The following is a 20,861-nucleotide window of genomic DNA, read 5'->3' on the forward strand; positions in this document are numbered from 1 at the left end:
CACACACACACACACACACACACACACACACACACACACACACACACCACACCACACACACACACACATATTTTAATATTTATATATATAGAGAATGTCCCAAAAGTGTAATAATTTTGTAAGTATGGTGTTTCTCCGATTTTGACGATGTTAGATGCCTTAGCTATCGTGTTTGTCATTATAGTAGGGTGTAAATTAAACATGGGTATTAGAGAAGCGATCTTAAGCCTAAGGACATTAATTGAAAAACAGATCGAATTTAACAACGACACATTTATCGCATTTATCGATTTGGAGAAGGCATTTGACACAGTTCCCTGGAAGGAACTTTTTAAGACATTAAAAGAAATAGACATTGATTATAGAGACAGACAGCTAATATACAACATATACAAAGAGCAATTAGCTATAATAAAAGTGTCAGACAAGTCTGCAACAGCCAAAATAGGAAAGGGAGTAAAACAAGGGTGTCCACTGTCACCAAAATTATTCAATATTTATGTAGAACAATCTATCAATGAAATTAAAGAAACATTCACTAGAGATCAAATTGGAGTGACAGTAGGAGGAGAATTGATATCATTTTTAAGATTCGCCGATGACATAGCTCTTGTTGCAAACAGCGAAATCGATCTCAAAAGAGCGTTAGAAGAAATAGCAAAGGGCTTCCAAAATTATCACCTTAAAATCAATTGGAATAAAACCAAGATAATGATGTGTCAAAAAAAGAATCGTATTCATAGATTAAGAATTAAAATTGATAACCACATTCTCGATCAAGTGGAAAACTTTAGATATCTAGGTAGCATAATTAGCCAAGATGGAAAATGTACTATGGATATAAAAGCAAGGATCGCTCAAGCAAAAACAGCATTCATGAACAAAAGGAACCTACTGTGCTCTAAAAACATGAGTATACGTGTGAAGAAACGGCTGATAAAGGTATATGTGTGGAGTGTCGCACTTTACGGATGCGAAACATGGGTATTAAACAAAACGGAACAAAAGTTTCTTGAAAGCTTCGAGATGTGGTGCTGGAGAAGAATGTTGCGAGTAAGCTGGGTAGAAAGAAGAACTAACGAAAACATTCTAAACGAAATAAATGAAACCAGGAAGATACTTAGCACCATAAAAGAAAGAAGATGGAATATGATTGGTCATGTCTTAAGACACGAAGAAGAACTTCTGTATATTATAATAGAAGGGAAGATGAATGGCAAAAGAGATCGAGGACGACCAAGAACGTCTTATATCAAAAAGATGATTTCCGATGCAGGTCTAGCAAACTATAAGGAACTGAAGAGGCTAGCTGAAAATAGAGATGAATGGAGAAACTTCGGAAAATTGCAAAACCAACCTTAGGGTTGATTTACTAAAAAAAAAAAAAAATTAAACAACTTAAGTTTAATGTATGGTGTCATAAAAACATTTTAAATAAATTATTACATCTTACGTAATTAAAATGTTTTTTAAAAATAATTTATTAACATATTTGGTAACAATAATTATATATATTTCATATTTTATATAATATTATATTAGGTAGTATATTAATCTTATAATAATGATAAATTAAAATATTCAATCATATATGAATTAAACTATTGTTGTAATGTTGATTAGACGAATAAATCCGTAATTCCGTTTGATATCAATGTTCTATAGCTAAATTATTAGTTCTTACACTTCAAAATTTAAACTACTCAAGTCAATATTGTTTTTATATCACAAATTAAACGTCATTTTTTAAGAGCATTCGTATTTGATTAAGTTTACAAAGATATACTACGATTTGACCTAGTAAAATAAAAACAAATTGATGAATTTTCTTCGAATATACTATTCAGAGTTCAATAATTATAATTATTAAAATTGTAAAATAATACTTCTATTAAAATTTAACAAATCATTGTTTCGATATAATCTATAGTGAAATTATCGCATTTTATCATATATTATGAATTATAATATATGTATTATGATTATAACGTGAAAGTTTGAATGTGTAGAAAATAATAGTTTATGCGAATTATAACCTTGTGGGTGTGTAGTGTGTTAGAACTTAGAATTTAGTCTATACTTATACAGTTATAATACAATTTGATAAAGTTATAATAATATATCATCATTTACTTGTTAAGACTACGGTATAATAAAGTATTCCTAGGTTAAAGTTAAATAATAATATGATATTAAATTAATTATAATTATGTCATTTATTTTATTATTTACGTACCACATCATCATATATCGGTGTTGACTCGGTCCGTCGACGTGTATTGCTGAATTCTTGAACGGGTCTTGAAAAAATGTTTTGCACGCTAATGGCCAATATTAACCATTGAACAACCAGTAATTTGAATGGCATAGGCTCGACGAACATTCGGGCCGTTAGCATGTTATCATACGCTAATCAACAGTCATTTATGTCTGATAGAACACGTGCTGCAAAACACAACACGAACGTCATTAAAATAACTAAAAGAAATAAGAGAATACACATCACATTAAAATATTGGGTACATTTATACTCTAAATACATGTATAAATTGATGAATACTTAAGTAATTTTACATTTTGTGCAGTTGTATAATTTATTATCTTATAGTAGGTAAATTTTTAAATTATTTGTCTCATCGCAATATCATAAGTAAGTACATTCAAATTTTTAGAATAATTTTTCACAAAAAATATTACAGGATCAATATTTTAGACGATTTAATAATAATTAACGATAATAAAGTGATAGCATATTAGTAGTTAATACACAACGAAAAATCTAAAGTTAATATTTTAATAACTTAATGGTGTCTATAACTATAATTTCGATATCACTATTCATATTAATTTTAATAAGTTTGACTGATTACATTAATTGATTTATATAATTCTATGAAATAATTTATTTTATTGAAGCTATGTTTAACTGGCTCAAAAAACTGGGCCTACATAAAATTTTTTTACATATCGACAACGAAAACTAACAACAATGTATAGTGTTATTTATTTGTATAAACTATTATAGAGTATTGGGTATAGTTATACTATATGTATGTAAGTAAATGTATTATACATTGATACTAATAATACTGCAGTTTGTATTATTAAATTTAATGTTGAATTTGACATTTCGTCTTAAATTTAGATGCATTTGATAAATTATAAACAAATTTATATTAATGAAAGAAATACATTTTAAATTATTGGTTGCACAATTTAAATCACATTTTTATTATTTTAAATTACAGCGGCGTCTAACTTGTTGAATTATTTTGGCTGGGGGTTTTAAAAATGCTTTAACAACAATAAATATGTTATTTATGTAATATATATAACATAATATATATTTTATGTAAATGAAAAAACGATATCCACTCTCGAGTGACTTAGTAATAACACTAATAACTAATAATAGCACAATACTATAACAAAATAAATAAATACATACATTAAAAAAATATATATTTGTATATTTTTTATGCTCATTATAATTTATTGTGTAGTCAATAGTCGTATAAATATATAGAGTATAGTTTAGCGTTTTTACGAGGGCATAATGAAGCGTTTCGTGGAGTTCGTTTTTTGTAAATACTAGAATTACTGAAGATTGCCGCGATAATGGCATATAGGCTGTACTGTATTGTATACGGTGTATCCGGTACTATACATGTTGACCAAAAGGCAAACAATTTATTAAGCAGCTACTTCAAATTATGCAGTACCTATTATGACGGATACCACTCGACGCACGTTCAACACATGCAAATAGTAGAAACAAGTCAACAGAGTTTTCGTCTCATACGAAAGATACGTTGAAAGTATTAGGTATTCACCCAATCGCATACTTATTGTTTTTGTTTTTTTTTGTTTAGTGTAATTATTTAAAATGTTAGTTATTCAATTTTCAGAATTTTTAAATATTCTTTAATACTTTATATTTTAACATTTTTGATATTTTTTTTTTTATAAATCAAGGAGTGTCTAGTGGAGATACAAACTTTTTTTCTTTTTAACGAGATCTTTCTCCTTTTCTACTATAATAAGTCTAAAAATCCAAATAAAAACGAATTCATTATTAAAGAAAAACTGGGGTTGAGCATGCTTGATGCTCAATTGCTTCGTATAACAACACGATTGTATGAAACATACATTTTTACTACCTACGCAAACTGTTTAGTTAGTGTTTTTTTTTTTTTAATTTTTGCTACGGAGCACGCCGCGATCGTTTCTAATACAATAATCGAATACCCAACGATAACAACATGACTTATAATATGAACATATATATATATATGTATATCACGAGTATTGTTAATTTTATACACGGCTGCAATGCTACGCACAATAACTCGCAAATTGAGCACGTCCACGCGATATCCATTATAGTAAAGTTTTGGACTGTTGGCACGCCGCGGGAAGACGCTATTCAGTGCTGGCGAGTAAATGCGGGTTTTCGATCTGCTCATAGAGTCCCTGGTCTGCATACACTGTGTTTGTATTGGCTATCGGTCGGGAGTCGCGAAGTTTGCCGCTAGCCACCAAAACACGATCGATATTAGAACGCGCGATGATGAGTCAACGAAAGTTTCACTACCGTATAACACAAACGCGGTATACGTATTATTATATTGTTTTATCATCAGCTTAGTGCGTAGACGTAGACGATCGCGCCGGAATTCGTAGACGTAATACTTCCCCGAATCCTAGCGTATTATTATTATTATAAATTATCATGTTTACGTCCTGTCCCGGTAATGTTTATTGAGCGTTGTACAGGTGCGCGCGGTCGATCCATCGTATAAGAATTAATATTATATCACGTTATTTGATAATAACAATTTTAAAAATATTTGAGCATTAAACGTGTTATACATTATTATTGACGTACTGATTTTTAGCGGATATTGAATTTCGAGAAATTCAAATTATCTATTTGCGTAAAGCCGACGTAGTCCACGTGTCAGTAAAAAAGGATTCATTAACAACGCAATGCGTATAAATAAATAATAACATTATTAGATCCATCTTTTGACAACAACAATAGATACGTACTACGTACCTACGCAAATGCTAAATCTATAAGTGTTATTGCATAGTGTAACTTGTAAGCAATTATAACCACAAACAATTATATTGTTTTCTCAATTTGACTGATTTTATAATTTTTAACCAATGGAACTGTTTTTTATTTTAATTTTGAACAAAATAGATGGTATCAAAAAATTCAAATAATGGTAACACCAACATAATATGAATAATTATATTTTGATCCATTTAGTTTTGTTTTTTGTTTTTGGAACCTTGTTATTGACCGAATATAATGGAAAACCTGGCACTCCGGATTAAGTAATAAGTAATAACTATGACATGACTCCCCATCATCATATTTATAAATCAGTAACCAATTTATAATATTTCGTAGTTTAAGCGCAAAATACAGAATTTTAAACTTAAAACAGCTGTGTCTTGAATTCTTATTCTTATACACTAAATAGATACTGTAGAATAAATATAGTCATCAAAACTGTTTAAAATCAAACGAAAAAACTATTTTCTAATTCACAAAATGTTTGAACGTCTAATAACTGCTCACTTTGTATTTTTCAAACATATCCACTTCATTATGTTATATTATTTTACTGTCTTGTTCAATCATCACATATCCTTCCCGTGTATATAGTATATATTCAAATAAAAAAAAAAATCTATAGGTGCTAGAGGGCTGCTAAGAAAACATTGTAATACATTTGTATGTATTTATACTATTTAGAAAATTACGATTTTAAAATATTTTTGTAAGTTCTCCATATTTTAAGAATATCCCATTATTCTTAGTCTTGTTATGTCCATTGGTTTTGGCGTCTAAATACACATGCCATTGACTCAGACCCAAAAATGGAGTATTGAAATATAGTATTAGATGTTTATTTGTTTATACATTTATAATGATATCATTGACTCACACGATACTAGTTGTTTTTTGCAATTAACACAATATATATTATACATAATGTTATATAATGACACTGTTATTTTCCAAGAAACCGTGTATATTATATACGTATCATTAATTTTTTATGGCAATAAAAATCTACTTATTCTTTTTTGTTATGTTGACAACAGAAAGCGGTATACCTCTATATGTGTAATAATATTAGTACAAATGTTGATAATATTGCAAGTTACTGTCATTTTTGGCAACCCACTTATTTAATGATAAGTATATATGGTTTATAAAAAAATATTAAGTAAATTAAATAAAAATTAAAACTATGTGATTAATTATTAATTTTTGGTACAAATTATTAATAATGCATGTGAAATAAACAATGTTTAAGATCTACATAAAAATACAATCGTTGTTTTATATATCACTTTGTTAAAACAATAAACAAAAACACATCAAAAATGTATATTTATTATTTTGTTTTGTTTTTGTTATTAGGTGGATCATAAGAGCTTAATGACGCTAATAGAAGAGTAAATTGTCTAAAATGTTGAGTTTTCATTAGAATTTAAATAGCGGAATTATAAAAATGATGTAGGTTTACAAACACGGCAGATCGCCAAATTTTTAAGTTTTGTTTATATGTTTATCCTAAAACAAAATAATTACGTATACATAGTTATATAATATAAAAATCAAATTTGAACTAAAAGACTAATTTTTATATATATTAGTTATATGAAATACTATGTAAGTTTATTAAAATAAGCGATTTGAATTATTTGATATGATAATTATTTAAATAATAATAAAGTATATAAATGGTAATAAAAAATAATTTTTAATATTCTTCTTTTTAAGTTAAGCTTATCTATATAATAATTTAATAATATATTATCTATACCTACTATTCAGCTATATAAAAAAAAAATACTATAATTTTCTTATAACCGATATGATTTCATTTCATTGAATGATTTTTATTCCAGAAATATATAATGTTTAAATTACCATCAAATAAAAATATATTGACAGAATTTTCAAAAAAAATTACATTATTGATATTTTACTATTAGTCAATTTAATATACATGATAGATATATTTTTGCAAGACCCTAATTAGGAAATGTATTTAAATCAAATATGATTCATTTTATTTTACTATTCATTATAGTTTGTATTATTTATTATGAACTATAAAAAATAGTGTGAAGTAGATTTAATGGGTTAATAATACATAATTTAAATGTATTTTTTTCTATAGATATGACTTTTATTCATTATATTTTACTGAAAATCATGATATATTATTTTAATTTTGAATGATGTAAAAATAAACTTATAAACAATTTAAAACAAAACTATTGGATAAGACCATTATTTAGAAACAATTTAAATCTTTTATATAAAATTTTTTGATCGTTAAAAATTAAATTATATATTATTATATAATTATAGTAATAGTTAGGTTAGTTAAAAAATATTAGTAATCCGATTATTCATTTACTGTTTTGCAAAATATGTTTTGTAGGATTTAATCCTATCGAAGTGCTATTATATTTGTATTTATAATGTATACATTATAAACAACTACACAATAACGTAGCTATAATCTACTCTTGTTTCATTTACCGTAACGAGTTTACTCAGTTTCCGTTGGTCGAATGTTTAAGTACTTTACTACTTCAGTAGTTAGAGTATTCGATTTTAAATTAGGAGAGAACCTTTTTCAATAAATGGTAGTTTTTCAATAATAAGGAGAAAAATGGCTCCATCGAGTCGGCCCGGCTACTATTTTAACGTAACTCGGGGTACATATGGTTTGTGAGTGGTGAAAGGTGTCGGTGAACGGCGGGGAATAGTAATAAAACTCTTTAGACGCCGTAAAAACGTACATAATATGTATAGACACAACGCAGGAGAGGGGCCACACTTCTATACTGAAGGGTTCAAGACCTCCCAAAGTTTCGTTTTAAGCAATAATAATTGCAATAAAACTTGAAAAATAAAACAAGAAACATCGTATAGATGAGATTTTTAGAGAAGAATTTTATTGAGAAAGAATAAATAAAGAAATTGACGAGAATTCTCTTTTTACGTGCGACCTATACTATATAGATTGGATGTATTGTCAACACAAAGATTTAATTTAATTCAAATTGCGTTGTACATACTATTGTCTACTTATTTTTGTTACGTATTTATATTCTGCATAAAGTACATATGCTGAAATTAAGCAAGTATTCATGATGTACGCAAGCAGTATAATAAAGTTATTGTCGACACGTTTTAGACACAAATGTTCAAACTCAAACAAATGTATTAAAACTGTTATATAATATGCATGTTTAGTTTCTAAATCAAAATCTTAGAAAATAATATCAAAAATAGTGAGTTAAGAATTATGATACGAATTTTTTAAGAATAGGAAATGATATACATCTCCTAACGTAACTTGTTACACTATTTGTTTAATACCTACCACGTATCTATATTACAATATAAATATAGACACATATTTAATAATAAATTATAATTTAAAGTATTTTGAAAAAAGTTGAGTAAATAATACATAAATGTAATATTTTTAGTTTTAAATGTGATAAGCATCTATTGAATTCATTATCATTATAATAATTTAATTAGGATGATAAACAAAGTATTCGATACTAGGTAGGTTATAATATCTATAATATTTTTGTAAATTAATGCATGATATTAATTTTATAATAACAAAGTCATAAAATATGATCATGTTATCATAATCTGAAGTAAAAAAAAATATTACGTACCTAACTTATATAATTACATTCGTTACTTTTAATATTTATTAAATATTGATATATAAACAAAATTAATTTAAGAAATTTAGTTCAATTAATTTTAGATGATTCGTTGTGATAAATCGTAATGATAGAAACTAAAAAACTGTAAACCAAAAATAATATATATTATAATTTATATTTATGTATATTGTATATTATGTAACACCAATTTAATGTTATATTTATAAATTTTAAGAGAACATCGTTTTATACAAATTTGATTGTATTTTCAAAATAATTATATATTATATTTGAATGTTATAGAAATAATATGTGTAGATATTTTTGCAATAACTTACTATGACATAGGTACTTGAAATTATTGATATTATATACTTTATTCAGTATATTGTGCTTTTAATTTCTATCGTGTTTAGCAAGTTTATTGATTTTATGAATGCGAAAAATAGAACACGTTATGGTATTATGCAAATTGTATTCAACGTAAAAACAAAAAAATGCTTTCATTACTATTAACAGTATAAAAATATATCTAATTTATATAAAAATATTTAGGCCAACGAAATAATGAATACTAAATTTAAATTCGTATAAAAATGTAAAATAAAATACTTTACTATTCAAATATTCTATGTTTTATATATTTGTACCTAATTATAAATATTATTTGAATTGTTGAGTTCGATATTCTGTAACTTAAATGTTTAAATGATAAATAAAAATATTACATATATTATTTTTAAATTAAAAAAAAAAAACACACGAAACTAAAGTTGAACACGTTGCAATAGTACCGATTCTTTAAACCGCTATTAAAAATCATTCAATTCGACGGAAAAATGCGTTTTTCGTACAACATATCATTATAATATTATATAATAACGAGAAAAAAATTAACTTACTCAACAACACCGGCGTGCCGATGTAATATTGTATTATTATACCGGCATTAAATAGATTCTCTCGCCAGATCTCCGAAAGTTGGCGACGGGGTGATTATTCGTCGATCGTATTTAATATGATACATAAATATATATTATTATATTATGCAATATATAATATATAACTAATTTTAATTCGTCAAATACTACGTCTAATCAAATTTTATTTTATGCAAAAACTATTACGCGCTCGCATACGTTTATCATAATACGACTACGGGTGTAAGATAAATTTCAAAACGGTCCAAAATGAAAACTAACAAACATCGGACCCAATCGATTAACAACCGCACGCGTCCGCCACGGCCGCACCACTGCCGGTCGGTCGGTCGTTCATTCAACTTGCTGCTACCGATGCCGCCGCCGCCGCCGCCACAGCCGTCTGGTCCGTGCCCGATGACAATATCTGTGATCGCCGCTGTACATGTGCAGCATCGGTCGCCCGTACATACATTATACGGAGTGGTTCGTTTGTAAATGGCTACACTGCGTAGGATATCGTTTGAAAGTCAATTGTTGAGATTTTGGAAAAAAATAAAGGATATTTTTAAATGTATTATCATGTAGATAAAATTATTATAATATTATGATAACATTAAGTTTTTACAAAAATAAATATAATTTTTTAACAATACTATGTCCTAAGTTTGGAGTTAAAAAAAAAAAAAATTTGTAACGAAAAAAATTCAATATTTTTTTTTTTTTTTGGATCGTAGGTATGTTACGATAGTTTCCCTAGCAACGTATTATTTCGTGAGGTAAAAACTAACGGAGTGACACTTTTTCCCAAATACACACGTTCGAAAATTTCTATGTTGAACACTTAAACACACGAAATTATACTTCGTACTTTACCTATCATAAACCATTACTTACAATTACTTGTTGACATAAACAAATAAACTTCAATACCAGTGATATGATTAATAGCCTGCCATAAGCCATATTAATTATTGATGTTATGTTTTTCCTTAAAGATTGAAACTAAAGATTTTTTTTTCAAATAGTGATCGAAATGATCGAATATACCTTTTTAGGTAAACGGTGGATTAATCCGATGATTATTTAAATCAAACTATCAGTCTAAGAAAAAAATAAATGGATTACTCTGTATAGTGTGCGTGGCGCAGTAAATTAAACGATGGATCCGTCTGTCCAACAGACATTATTATTTGCACGACGAAAACTAGTTTGCCGTTTTTATAGTTGCGGGTTGTTCTACCGTTCTACGGCGTAAATATGTGGCGCAATAAAACTGTTGTCATGTTAGATCCATTATGCCTAATTTATAAATAGTCACAGAAATTCTAATCAGTGTAGTTACATTAAACAGTTAATTACGTACATTGTATTTCGAAAAATAATGATATTTTGAAAATCTTTGTACACTGTTATCATACCAATAAATTATAACAATAACTAGGCATAAAAGTTTTAAGAAAGAGGGAGTGGGGTGGTGACGAAAATTGGAGAAGCAGCCCAACACCCTTTTAGTTTTTACTGCACTAAATATCAAATACTTTCAAATTTTTAATAATATCACCACGACAATGGCTCACTGTTCTATGACTTCTATGCTCACAGTGACGAATAACTCGTAGCATAAATGTATCCTGTGATACACATTTACACATACGATTTTATGAATACAATAAAATAATAAGAAAAAAAGGGTATGTTAGTAAAATTTATATGATATAAGATAAGGTGTAGAGAGGGTTGTACATTTTTTCAAACCATCTTAACTTATAGGCAGTGGCGACGCTAGAACCATGGCCGTAACTAAAAATGTCTGACTCTATTATTGGCCTAACATTAGACATACTAATATTCTAATTTTTCATAAGTAGAAAATAATAGTATTTGTATTTTGTAGTTTACTATACAGTCTGTATGTAATTTAGATCAATATATTTATATATTATAATATTAAATAATTTTTAAAAATTATAAAATATTGTTTCTCAAATTACATATTTTTTTATATATATTTTATAATGTTTTTCTTAAATCTCATTTTTATGGCCCTACCTAACAAAAAATAGATGACACTGGACTAAACTCTGTATGCGTAAAGAGGACACCCTCCTGTTGAGATGATCGATCCTTCTATGTGGGTGTCATGTGGTGATGTGCAGGAAAACTGATTGAAGTCAGGTTTTTGAGGTTTTAGTGTATTTTCTTGTTGGATAGAGTTAAGAGCAGAATATTATGCGTTAAATTTTATTCAATGATAGATAATTACGTTCGAAATACAATTCAGAGTGAAGACTACTGCTAGTCTAAAAATTATTAGGTAATATATATTATTAAATACAAATGTATTTATATTAATGTACTAATTGTATTATTATAATTATAATAATATAGTTAAATTAATTTTAGCTGTAAACATTTTATTTATTTTATTATTAACACTTATTTAATTACTATAATAATTTATATCTATACCATATATTATTATTATTAACGTTTTTAAATCAATGCCAAATTATCGTAAATATCTATATTTTATTTTAAAATTTGAACATTTTTATTATGTTTAACAATAAAAAAAATTGCAAATTTTTGTGATTTTTTTCAACTTTTGAACTTCAACACTTATAAAAAAAAAAATTGTTCAATAATTTTAAACAGCTAAAAAACAACTTATGAGGAATCATATATTAAATTGTTAAGTTTTTTGCATAAGCAAAAATTTTACTAATATCTATAAACAAAAAACTGAAAAAAAAAAAAAGAAAATGTCAATTGTCTTTAAATAGTTAAAAAATAATCAAAATATAGTATTTTGAATTACGCCAAAAATAATTTATTCAATACTTCAAGTATACATAGTTTTCGAATCACAACATAAAAATAAATTTAAATAATAAAACTCATTAATGAGAAATATTAATTTTTACACGTGCATCTTCATAAATTTTAAGCTTTAAACGTTAATGAAATATATTTGTAATTTATACGCTCATTTTTTTTTTTTGACAAATTTATTAATATATTTATATTTATATTATATTATTTATAAGATAGATAATATTGTGCTACGATACAAGATGGTTTCACTATAATTTTGTAAATATTAATTTTATAGAGAAGCAATTATAATTTGATTTTATATCAATACATTGATGATATGTAATTGTGTTTATTAAAACATGGTTGGACTTCAATTTTATAGATTTACCTAAATGCAATCTAAAAGTGTAAAATGTTTACGGCGAACAAAGTGCACTATTACAATATCATTTGTGTATAGCTTGTAGTCTATTCTGTTTTGCAAAAGGACGTGAACGTAACTTGAAATACCAATCGATGTCATCGTGGTCTGGTCATGGCTCGTTTACAACGAAACACATGATTACATTAAGTCTATTTTTGTCCCTTTTGACGAAGAGGAAATCTTTTTCAAAGAAGAATTCCTTTTCAAATACACTTTATTCAAACATACGCTATATTAATTTAATGCTTCCAATTTATTAAAATAGCTGTTTAAATATTAAAACGTATTTATATATATTTATGATATAAAAATATTAAAATACGAGTATTATAAAAAGTATAGAATTATCAAAGTATATATTAACAAACAACTAATTTTTTTTGCGGCACCACGAGACTTGAACCTAAAATTAAACACTATAGTTTTCTAGTTTGATTAAATCGTATGTTTTCGTTTATTTTTTTACTCAGTTCGCATATTTAATAGACCAAAATCAACACAGTGATAGTTACACACATAATATAATACATCAGAACATCAGACATCAATTATAATAAACTATGAGATTATGATTATATTAGTACATTTAAATCATGTTTAATAAAAGATAAAAATTCATGATTTGTTATTTTAAACGTTATTTCTAAATTTGTTGCAACATACTCGTATGTCAAATATTACTGTTATTAAATATTATTGTTTGTAAATTGAGTCATATCCGCAATTAAGATTATTATTATTATTAATATTTGGTTAAATGACATAATAAAATCGCGATTTTCGTTACCTATCTCGAAATCTCGAAAAAAACGGCGTACAGTCAGCAGTGACGGACCTTAAAGAACTAACGTCGCCGCCGCCAGACGACCCGTCACAATCGTCGGCGGTCCAAATTCGGCATCATGGATATCCTTCTGGCTGGATGCCAAGCAATTTGTTTTGGTGACGAACCTTCGATCACCGTTCCTTCTATCGCTGCCTGTTACAGTGCCGTTAAATCAGAGCTCTCGATCAACCTAAGCTCGACGAGCATCTTGAGATCGTCGAATTCTCAAAAAACACGGTTCTTGAAGAAGTGCGTTGCACCTATAGCAATAAATATTAATTTTTTATTATTAATTATGCATTTTTAGTTGAAAAACAATAATAAATAATTTTTTCTAGTTCTAGCTCAAGTTATAATATCACCATTTACACGAGTCCTGTGTGAAAATTAATCCACAACTAAAGCCTAAAGATATACCTGAGAGTTGAAAGTAATAAATAACTGGTTTCAGAGATATATAAACACGCAATGATAATTTTTTTGACCCGCGTGTATCAAATCTTTAATTTTCAATAATGAGCAGAAATCCACTAGACAGTGAGCGAAAAAGTGAAAATCCTGGTGGTCGGGCAAGTTTCTAACTAAATCAGATTGATTCACATGAACGTATCGATACTTTTTGTCCATCATATTAAATACTTACTGGCAGGATTACTCGCCCGTACTTTTCTATTGGTGAATCTAAATATATACCAAGAGACAATAACGGCTTAAACAGTTCATTACGGGTCGCTATAATATCGATAAAGAAGTGACAAAAAAAAAAAATAAATAAATAATGAATTATGTATGCCTCGTGCTGGAAGATGATTTTATAACTGATTTCTTACCTTTGACACACAATTTTGTACTATTAAATTCAAAATTTAGACTTTCAACTTTAAACAAACGGTTATAGAGCTTGCATTTCACTAACCCTGAAGTAAAAGGTAAAAATAATTATGTTGCGAAACGTAGAAGTAATTTAAAAATTATCGATTCCACTCACCGTCATGTCTCTGGAACGCCGCGTCTACGTTATATTCTACACTCCACTATTATGGATATGTCCCATGGGTAGTCCAACTCTACAATCCGGTCCATTTCATCTTTACACCTCTAGTACTTGGTGCCGCTGAATGTGTAGGTTTTTCTGTTGTGGTCAAAGACAATCGCCGCGTCTACACCATCCAGCTCGTCGAGAAAATCGAACACCTTTATCGGTTTCAGGTATTCTGGCAGCGGTTTGAGACCTTTAAACACCAAATATAGACAAACTGCGCGGGGAATGATTATTATAAAATAGACGACATACCAATGCACAATGATTGAAAAAATTATATTTTGGTAAAAAGAAATACCAATAAAGACATATATATTTAGGTAGATGTATAGGTTATATGTACACAACTATTGTCAATTATATATAAGAGTACCTAGTATTATTTCAGAAAATATAAACGTGTAACATATGTTATCAACGATTAAAATAATAAAATATAGGTTATTGATAACTGCTCATCCCTGTTCATATAGCTAACAAATATATTAAATTTTAATTTCGGAAAGAAATGCACACAAATGCTCTACATATTAAACATATTATCTTGATTATCCGTTGCTCACTCTTTCTCCTGATGAAATTTCTAGCTACGAACCTAGTACTGAGCACTGGGTAATGACCAATGGTCATACTTCAATGCATATCCTCATTTAAAAAAATGAAAATGACTAAATTCAATATTTTATTATAGTTGGCTGTATTGCTGCTGCACAAAATTGAATTATCGAAATAAATAGATAAGGATAAAACATGAGTGCATATTAAGAAGAAGCAAGCTTTGAAGTATCGATCTAGGTCTGAAACGTTAGCAACACTTAACATAGTGACGGATGTTTATGGAAACAACGTTGAAGTATTATCGTTTGTGATCTTCATTCACTACAAAAAACAACAAGAATACGACAATGTAGATACAAAAAAATAAATAAATATTTTGATTTAAAATTTGGGGTTTCTTTAATACTGTTTTTCTTGAAATTGGATTTGAAATTGTTTTCTTTTTAACATATACACGATATCTTTAACGCTCTAAAACCTGAGACATAAACACAAGTAGGTATACAGAACACGCTACATAATTATGCGTACCTACGCATTAAAACTACTCTAAACACTCGCATTTCAAAAGACACGAGTATGTTCATAAAGTTTCTGTCAACTTCCTGGAACGCAAGTTTGATATATTTGGTAAGTTTGGACCACAATTTCAACGATCTGTTCAAGTCCGACCTCACTAATTTATTAGTTTAATTTTTTAAACTTTTCTATGAATTGAGAAAAAAATTCATTGCGGTACCAATTATAATTATTGTTATTTATTACCGGAACTGCATATTGCATTATATATCGTGTATCACGCCCCATATTTGTTCAGATAACGTATTGCTAATACTGATTATTAATATTATATTATTGGTGCTCAAACGCATGATATGGAATTCATAGTATTAGTTTACATTTACGTATTATTTTTATGTAATAAAAACGTACGTATAGTGTATGATGGAACATTCATATATATTATATATATAACGAAAAATTGGTTGAAAATATAATTGAAAATAACGCATATATCGGATTACCATTATAAATATATTAAACTTAAACACGATTCATAAATGTATATTTTGCGTGTATTATTTGTTATATTTTCACCAAATAAAGAGTATTTTGTTTATTTTAAAACAGAAAATAAAGTTTTTTATTTTTATACTTCTATTTTTGAAGCAAGCAGCTAATTAAAATAGAAAATCAATCATCTATGTAAAATGATTTAAGATATCTAAATACTATAGTACTTACATGATATATTATGTTTATATAATTATTAAATTCAAAAAAAAAATGCATTTAATTAAAAGATATGGATTCTGGATATGCGTGATTAGTAAATCACGGACGCAGATTATGAACACTTAATACATTTTTCCATACATTATACGTTAAACTAATAAATCATAAACTATAGTCATAAGGCTACAATTAATTTTGAGATATTTATACATTCAAGTAATTTAAAATGAGTTCTGTACAGTATAAAAATGCTTCATTCTTGTGTACTTATATTATATAAATGTTAAATAAATATATATATTATATTAGGTAATGCATACTTATGTATAGTTTTGTAATTAAATAAAAAATATGAGAGTAGTAGTAAACCAGTAATGAAAAAGATTACAGTCAAATTGATTAAAAAATATAAATTTTTTATACATTGATAAACTAGGTTGAGTTGAAGTTGCTATAATGTTGTATAAGTTAATAGAAAATGAGAAAATATTTAACGCGAGAGTCTACAGTTTAAAATATTTTACATACGTATGATAGGTACATCTACCACCATATGCACGATGGATAGAAGGGATTTTTCCACGAATAGTATTATTCATTTTTCATCTCCAGATCACACATACGTATCATATTATCTATTTATATATATATGAATAAAACATATACAAGAAAGTGTAAGATACAAAATAAAAATTATAAATTGAACATGCTGTAAAAATTGACCCCTCCGATAATAATAATAATAATATTACATATTTTATCTTTGTAAGAGGTGTAAAAGTCCCAAAACTAAATTCACTTTATTGACATTTTTAATATTTTTTTAAATAGCTATTTATAAAACAATATTTTTGAAAAAAAATTAAATTATATTTTTCATCGTTTAATTTTATAATTTTTTTACTTTTTTTAATGGCAACAGCTATTTTTTTCATTTTCTTAGCAGAATATTTTTTTGTTAACGAATTTCAATGTACAAGTATAATGATCGAATTTCAAACCAGTAGTTAATTATTTATAAATATTTAGCATTTATATTAGTGTTAAAAATACTATAAGTCAATATAATAGCGGTTACCTCATAAATACTCCAGTCATTTACTATTGAGTCAACCCTTATTGACTTATATTAATATAATATAATTTTAGTGTATAATTTATTTTTAATTTTAATTGGAAATTCATAAATATGTGTAGAAACTAGAAACGCATACTCAGATGATTTACATGTTTTTATGAAAATATTATCTTCCAGTTCCATATTTATTATCAAATATTATTTTTCAATAAAATGTTTATTATATATTATAGTCTCGCTGTACATTTTAAGACTACATTATTTGAGTGCTTTGGACTTTCATCATATTTATATTTTAATGTTATTATAAACAAATTGATATTTAATAGATATGTGTTCATAAAACTGAAAACAGATCAATACAAAATAATGTCGAGATATTTATTAATTTATTCAACTATAATAATCGCTTTACGGTCTAAAATTAATATCATTATTACTAATTTTAAATTAAATATTACCCATTTATATTGGTATCCATATAATGCGTAATTAAAAAATCACAAGATTTAAGTTATTTTTCAATGCTTAATAGTATTAGGTATATTATTATATTTTATTGAAATTTAAGAATAATTGATTATAATATACAATATACGTTAAATTGTTAGCTGTAAAATATTATAACAAAACCATTAAAAACTAAAAAGTTACTACTAATATAGTATCAAGCCACTGACATACGTATTTTAATGTAAACATAAAATTCATTATTTTTTTTTAATCCATGAGTTTTTTAAAACATAATATTTGTATCATGTATTATGTATATTTTCAATTATTTTTATATTTCATCTACGTGACTTTATTATGATGTTATAATTTTTATTAGAATATATAATCTTAATAAATTATTATTCTTACTTGACAGTTTTTTCATAGTTTTGGATATTTTTGTTACTGATTAATTTGAGTTATCACATAGTACTAAATTTAAAATGATCAGATAAGAAAAAAACTTTAAAAAGGTAATTTAGAAATTTTAATTGCATATTATTATATTAAAGGTACATATTTTTTTTTTGCATAAACAATAATGCCGAAAAGCTACAATTATAATTTGTATGAGATAAACCGCTAAACCTATTATCATTTTACTTATATTTTTATATACTTACGATAAACTGTTCATCTTTGTTATGATGTAGTCAAGTCATCTTTTGGTAAGTTAGGTGAATAAATTATAATAATTAATATAACTATCATATCTGTAGTTCGTACATGTGGTATTTCAACCAATAAACGAAGATTATAATATAATAGTTACACTAATTATATCGTATAATATATTCTTCCGACATTTCTAGAAAATATAACTAAAAGCCCTACATGTTATTAATTTAATATAAAATTTAATTTATTTTTAATAAGCTTTAAAATTTAAATAATTGCAAAAAATATATTATTTTATTTTTTAAGAATTATGATGCCTAGTATTATCATGGTTTTATATTTTTAAATGTGATACGGTTAACAGGGTAAATATTATAATTTAATTTAATTTTTATAATATATAGAATAAATATATAATAACTAACCGTCTATTTAATAATGTAAGTTATATAATAGCTTTTGTAAATCACATAAACTAATTTTACAGGAGTAAAACAATTAAAAATATTTGCTCACATATTATCTAAATTTCTATAAAAACAAGTAAAAGAATCATAAAAAAAAAAATCAAATCATTTTATACTTTTATACCAAACGTGTGTTAAGCTATAAATGATTCAATTGTAAATAGAAATCTGATTTACGTGACTCGGTATGCGGTTTTACAATCGTTAAGTCTTTTCAAATCCGATTTATTGTTTAACAAGTTGCAAACTTTGTGTAATTTGCAATGATTATTGTTTAAAATCATTTAGTTACTGTTTATGAAATATAATTTTTTTTAACTCTAAATTTTGTTACTGGAGTCAGCATTATATTTTATTTAAATCGGATTTATTGTTATTTTCATCTTTGTATCAAATTAAATCTGCTGTTCTACGAGAATAAATACAATTAATAATGAATATATATAATAAACAAAATATTCAAAAATATTAAAAAACAAAAAGATAAAATTTTAATCAGCAAAATACTCTGAGAAACGATATAGAAATATTTTGCAGATACAATTCAATGAGTCCACATGTTCATTGTTCATGTATGCAATCAGTAAATAGGTTTGCCTAACTAAGAGAGGAAACACATGGAAGATATATATTTTTTGATAATTATTAGAATCATTACACAATTTAATGTTATTATTATTACTATAATAAAATGATATGGTAATAATAACTGTAAATGGATTTTATATTTGTTTAACATCTATAAAATACATTAATTAAAATATAATTAACTTATTACTAAGTAATAAGTATTTTATTAAAACTGACTGATGAAGGTGTTGATTCACATTAATATATGTGATAAAAAAATTACAAAATTGTATTTAATAATCTAGTTATAAAATGCGTGAACAATTTTTACTAAACATATAATATATTAATATGTTGACTATAAATTTATTACCGTTAACGATATACAAAATCGCGATATCGATATAAATAAATTATATGAAATTTACTAAAACAAAAAATAAAGTAAAAATATTCAATCATAACATTAACACAATAATAATATTATACATTACAGTAAATGCATTCATGTAATAACACGCGACATAACGTATTTACTGAATAGTAAATGATTCCGCATAAGAAATTTTACTAACATTATATATATTGTTTTAATTACACGTTATTTAAATTAGATCTTATTGCCTCATTGCAATTGCAGTTGACGATGAATAAATAAATTATGATATATCAAGAAACGAATGAAAATAAAATCCACGCCGCGTTATTGTTTAAACGATGAGATAATAATACCATGTTGTATAATATATTATTGTTATTCTGACAAACAACATAAATCCATATGCGTATTACATTCTACAATCGGCGACGAACATGTAGATCCCCAAGTCGCTCACTCAAGGAGGTTGTGGTGGCGCCAATTTGAACATCACATCCAAATTGAGTGAGTAACTTTGAATATCTATTGCGTTTCGGTATATTTATCATACTTTATTATTTTAATAATTTGTGTTTAATTGGCAGATTTATATAATCTACGTATGCGTGTGAACAAGATATTGTCAATTATTTCGGCATCTAATGTACGCAAATGTATCGTCGTCACGTCACGGTCGTCGTTTCTGCCGTTGTTGT

At 26.3% G+C, this 20,861-nt stretch overlaps 1 protein-coding gene and 1 long non-coding RNA gene across 2 annotated transcripts in view; both read right to left on the reverse strand.

The window, feature by feature from the left end:
- LOC112594400 (matrix metalloproteinase-2-like) overlaps positions 1-9,978 on the reverse strand; it is a 46,519-nt gene extending 36,541 nt beyond the window's left edge. Inside the window, exons 1-2 of the mRNA XM_025339161.1 lie at positions 9,636-9,978; positions 2,237-2,445 (exon numbers count right to left, since the gene is read on the reverse strand). Coding sequence (XP_025194946.1) covers positions 2,237-2,398 — 162 coding nt within the window. The 5' untranslated portion in view covers positions 2,399-2,445; positions 9,636-9,978. The remainder of the gene's footprint in view (positions 1-2,236; positions 2,446-9,635) is intronic.
- Positions 9,979-13,601: 3,623 nt separating this feature from the next.
- Positions 13,602-16,127, reverse strand: LOC112594418. Its single transcript, XR_003114649.1, has 3 exons — positions 14,712-16,127; positions 14,367-14,640; positions 13,602-14,304 (listed from the first exon to the last, which is right to left on the reverse strand). It is a non-coding gene; the product is annotated as an uncharacterized LOC112594418 (long non-coding RNA).
- Positions 16,128-20,861: the final 4,734 nt, after the last annotated feature.

Source organism: Melanaphis sacchari, unplaced genomic scaffold (assembly GCF_002803265.2).
Source record: "Melanaphis sacchari strain LSU unplaced genomic scaffold, SCAv2.0 Contig22_pilon_pilon, whole genome shotgun sequence".
NCBI classification, from domain to species: domain Eukaryota; kingdom Metazoa; phylum Arthropoda; class Insecta; order Hemiptera; family Aphididae; genus Melanaphis; species Melanaphis sacchari.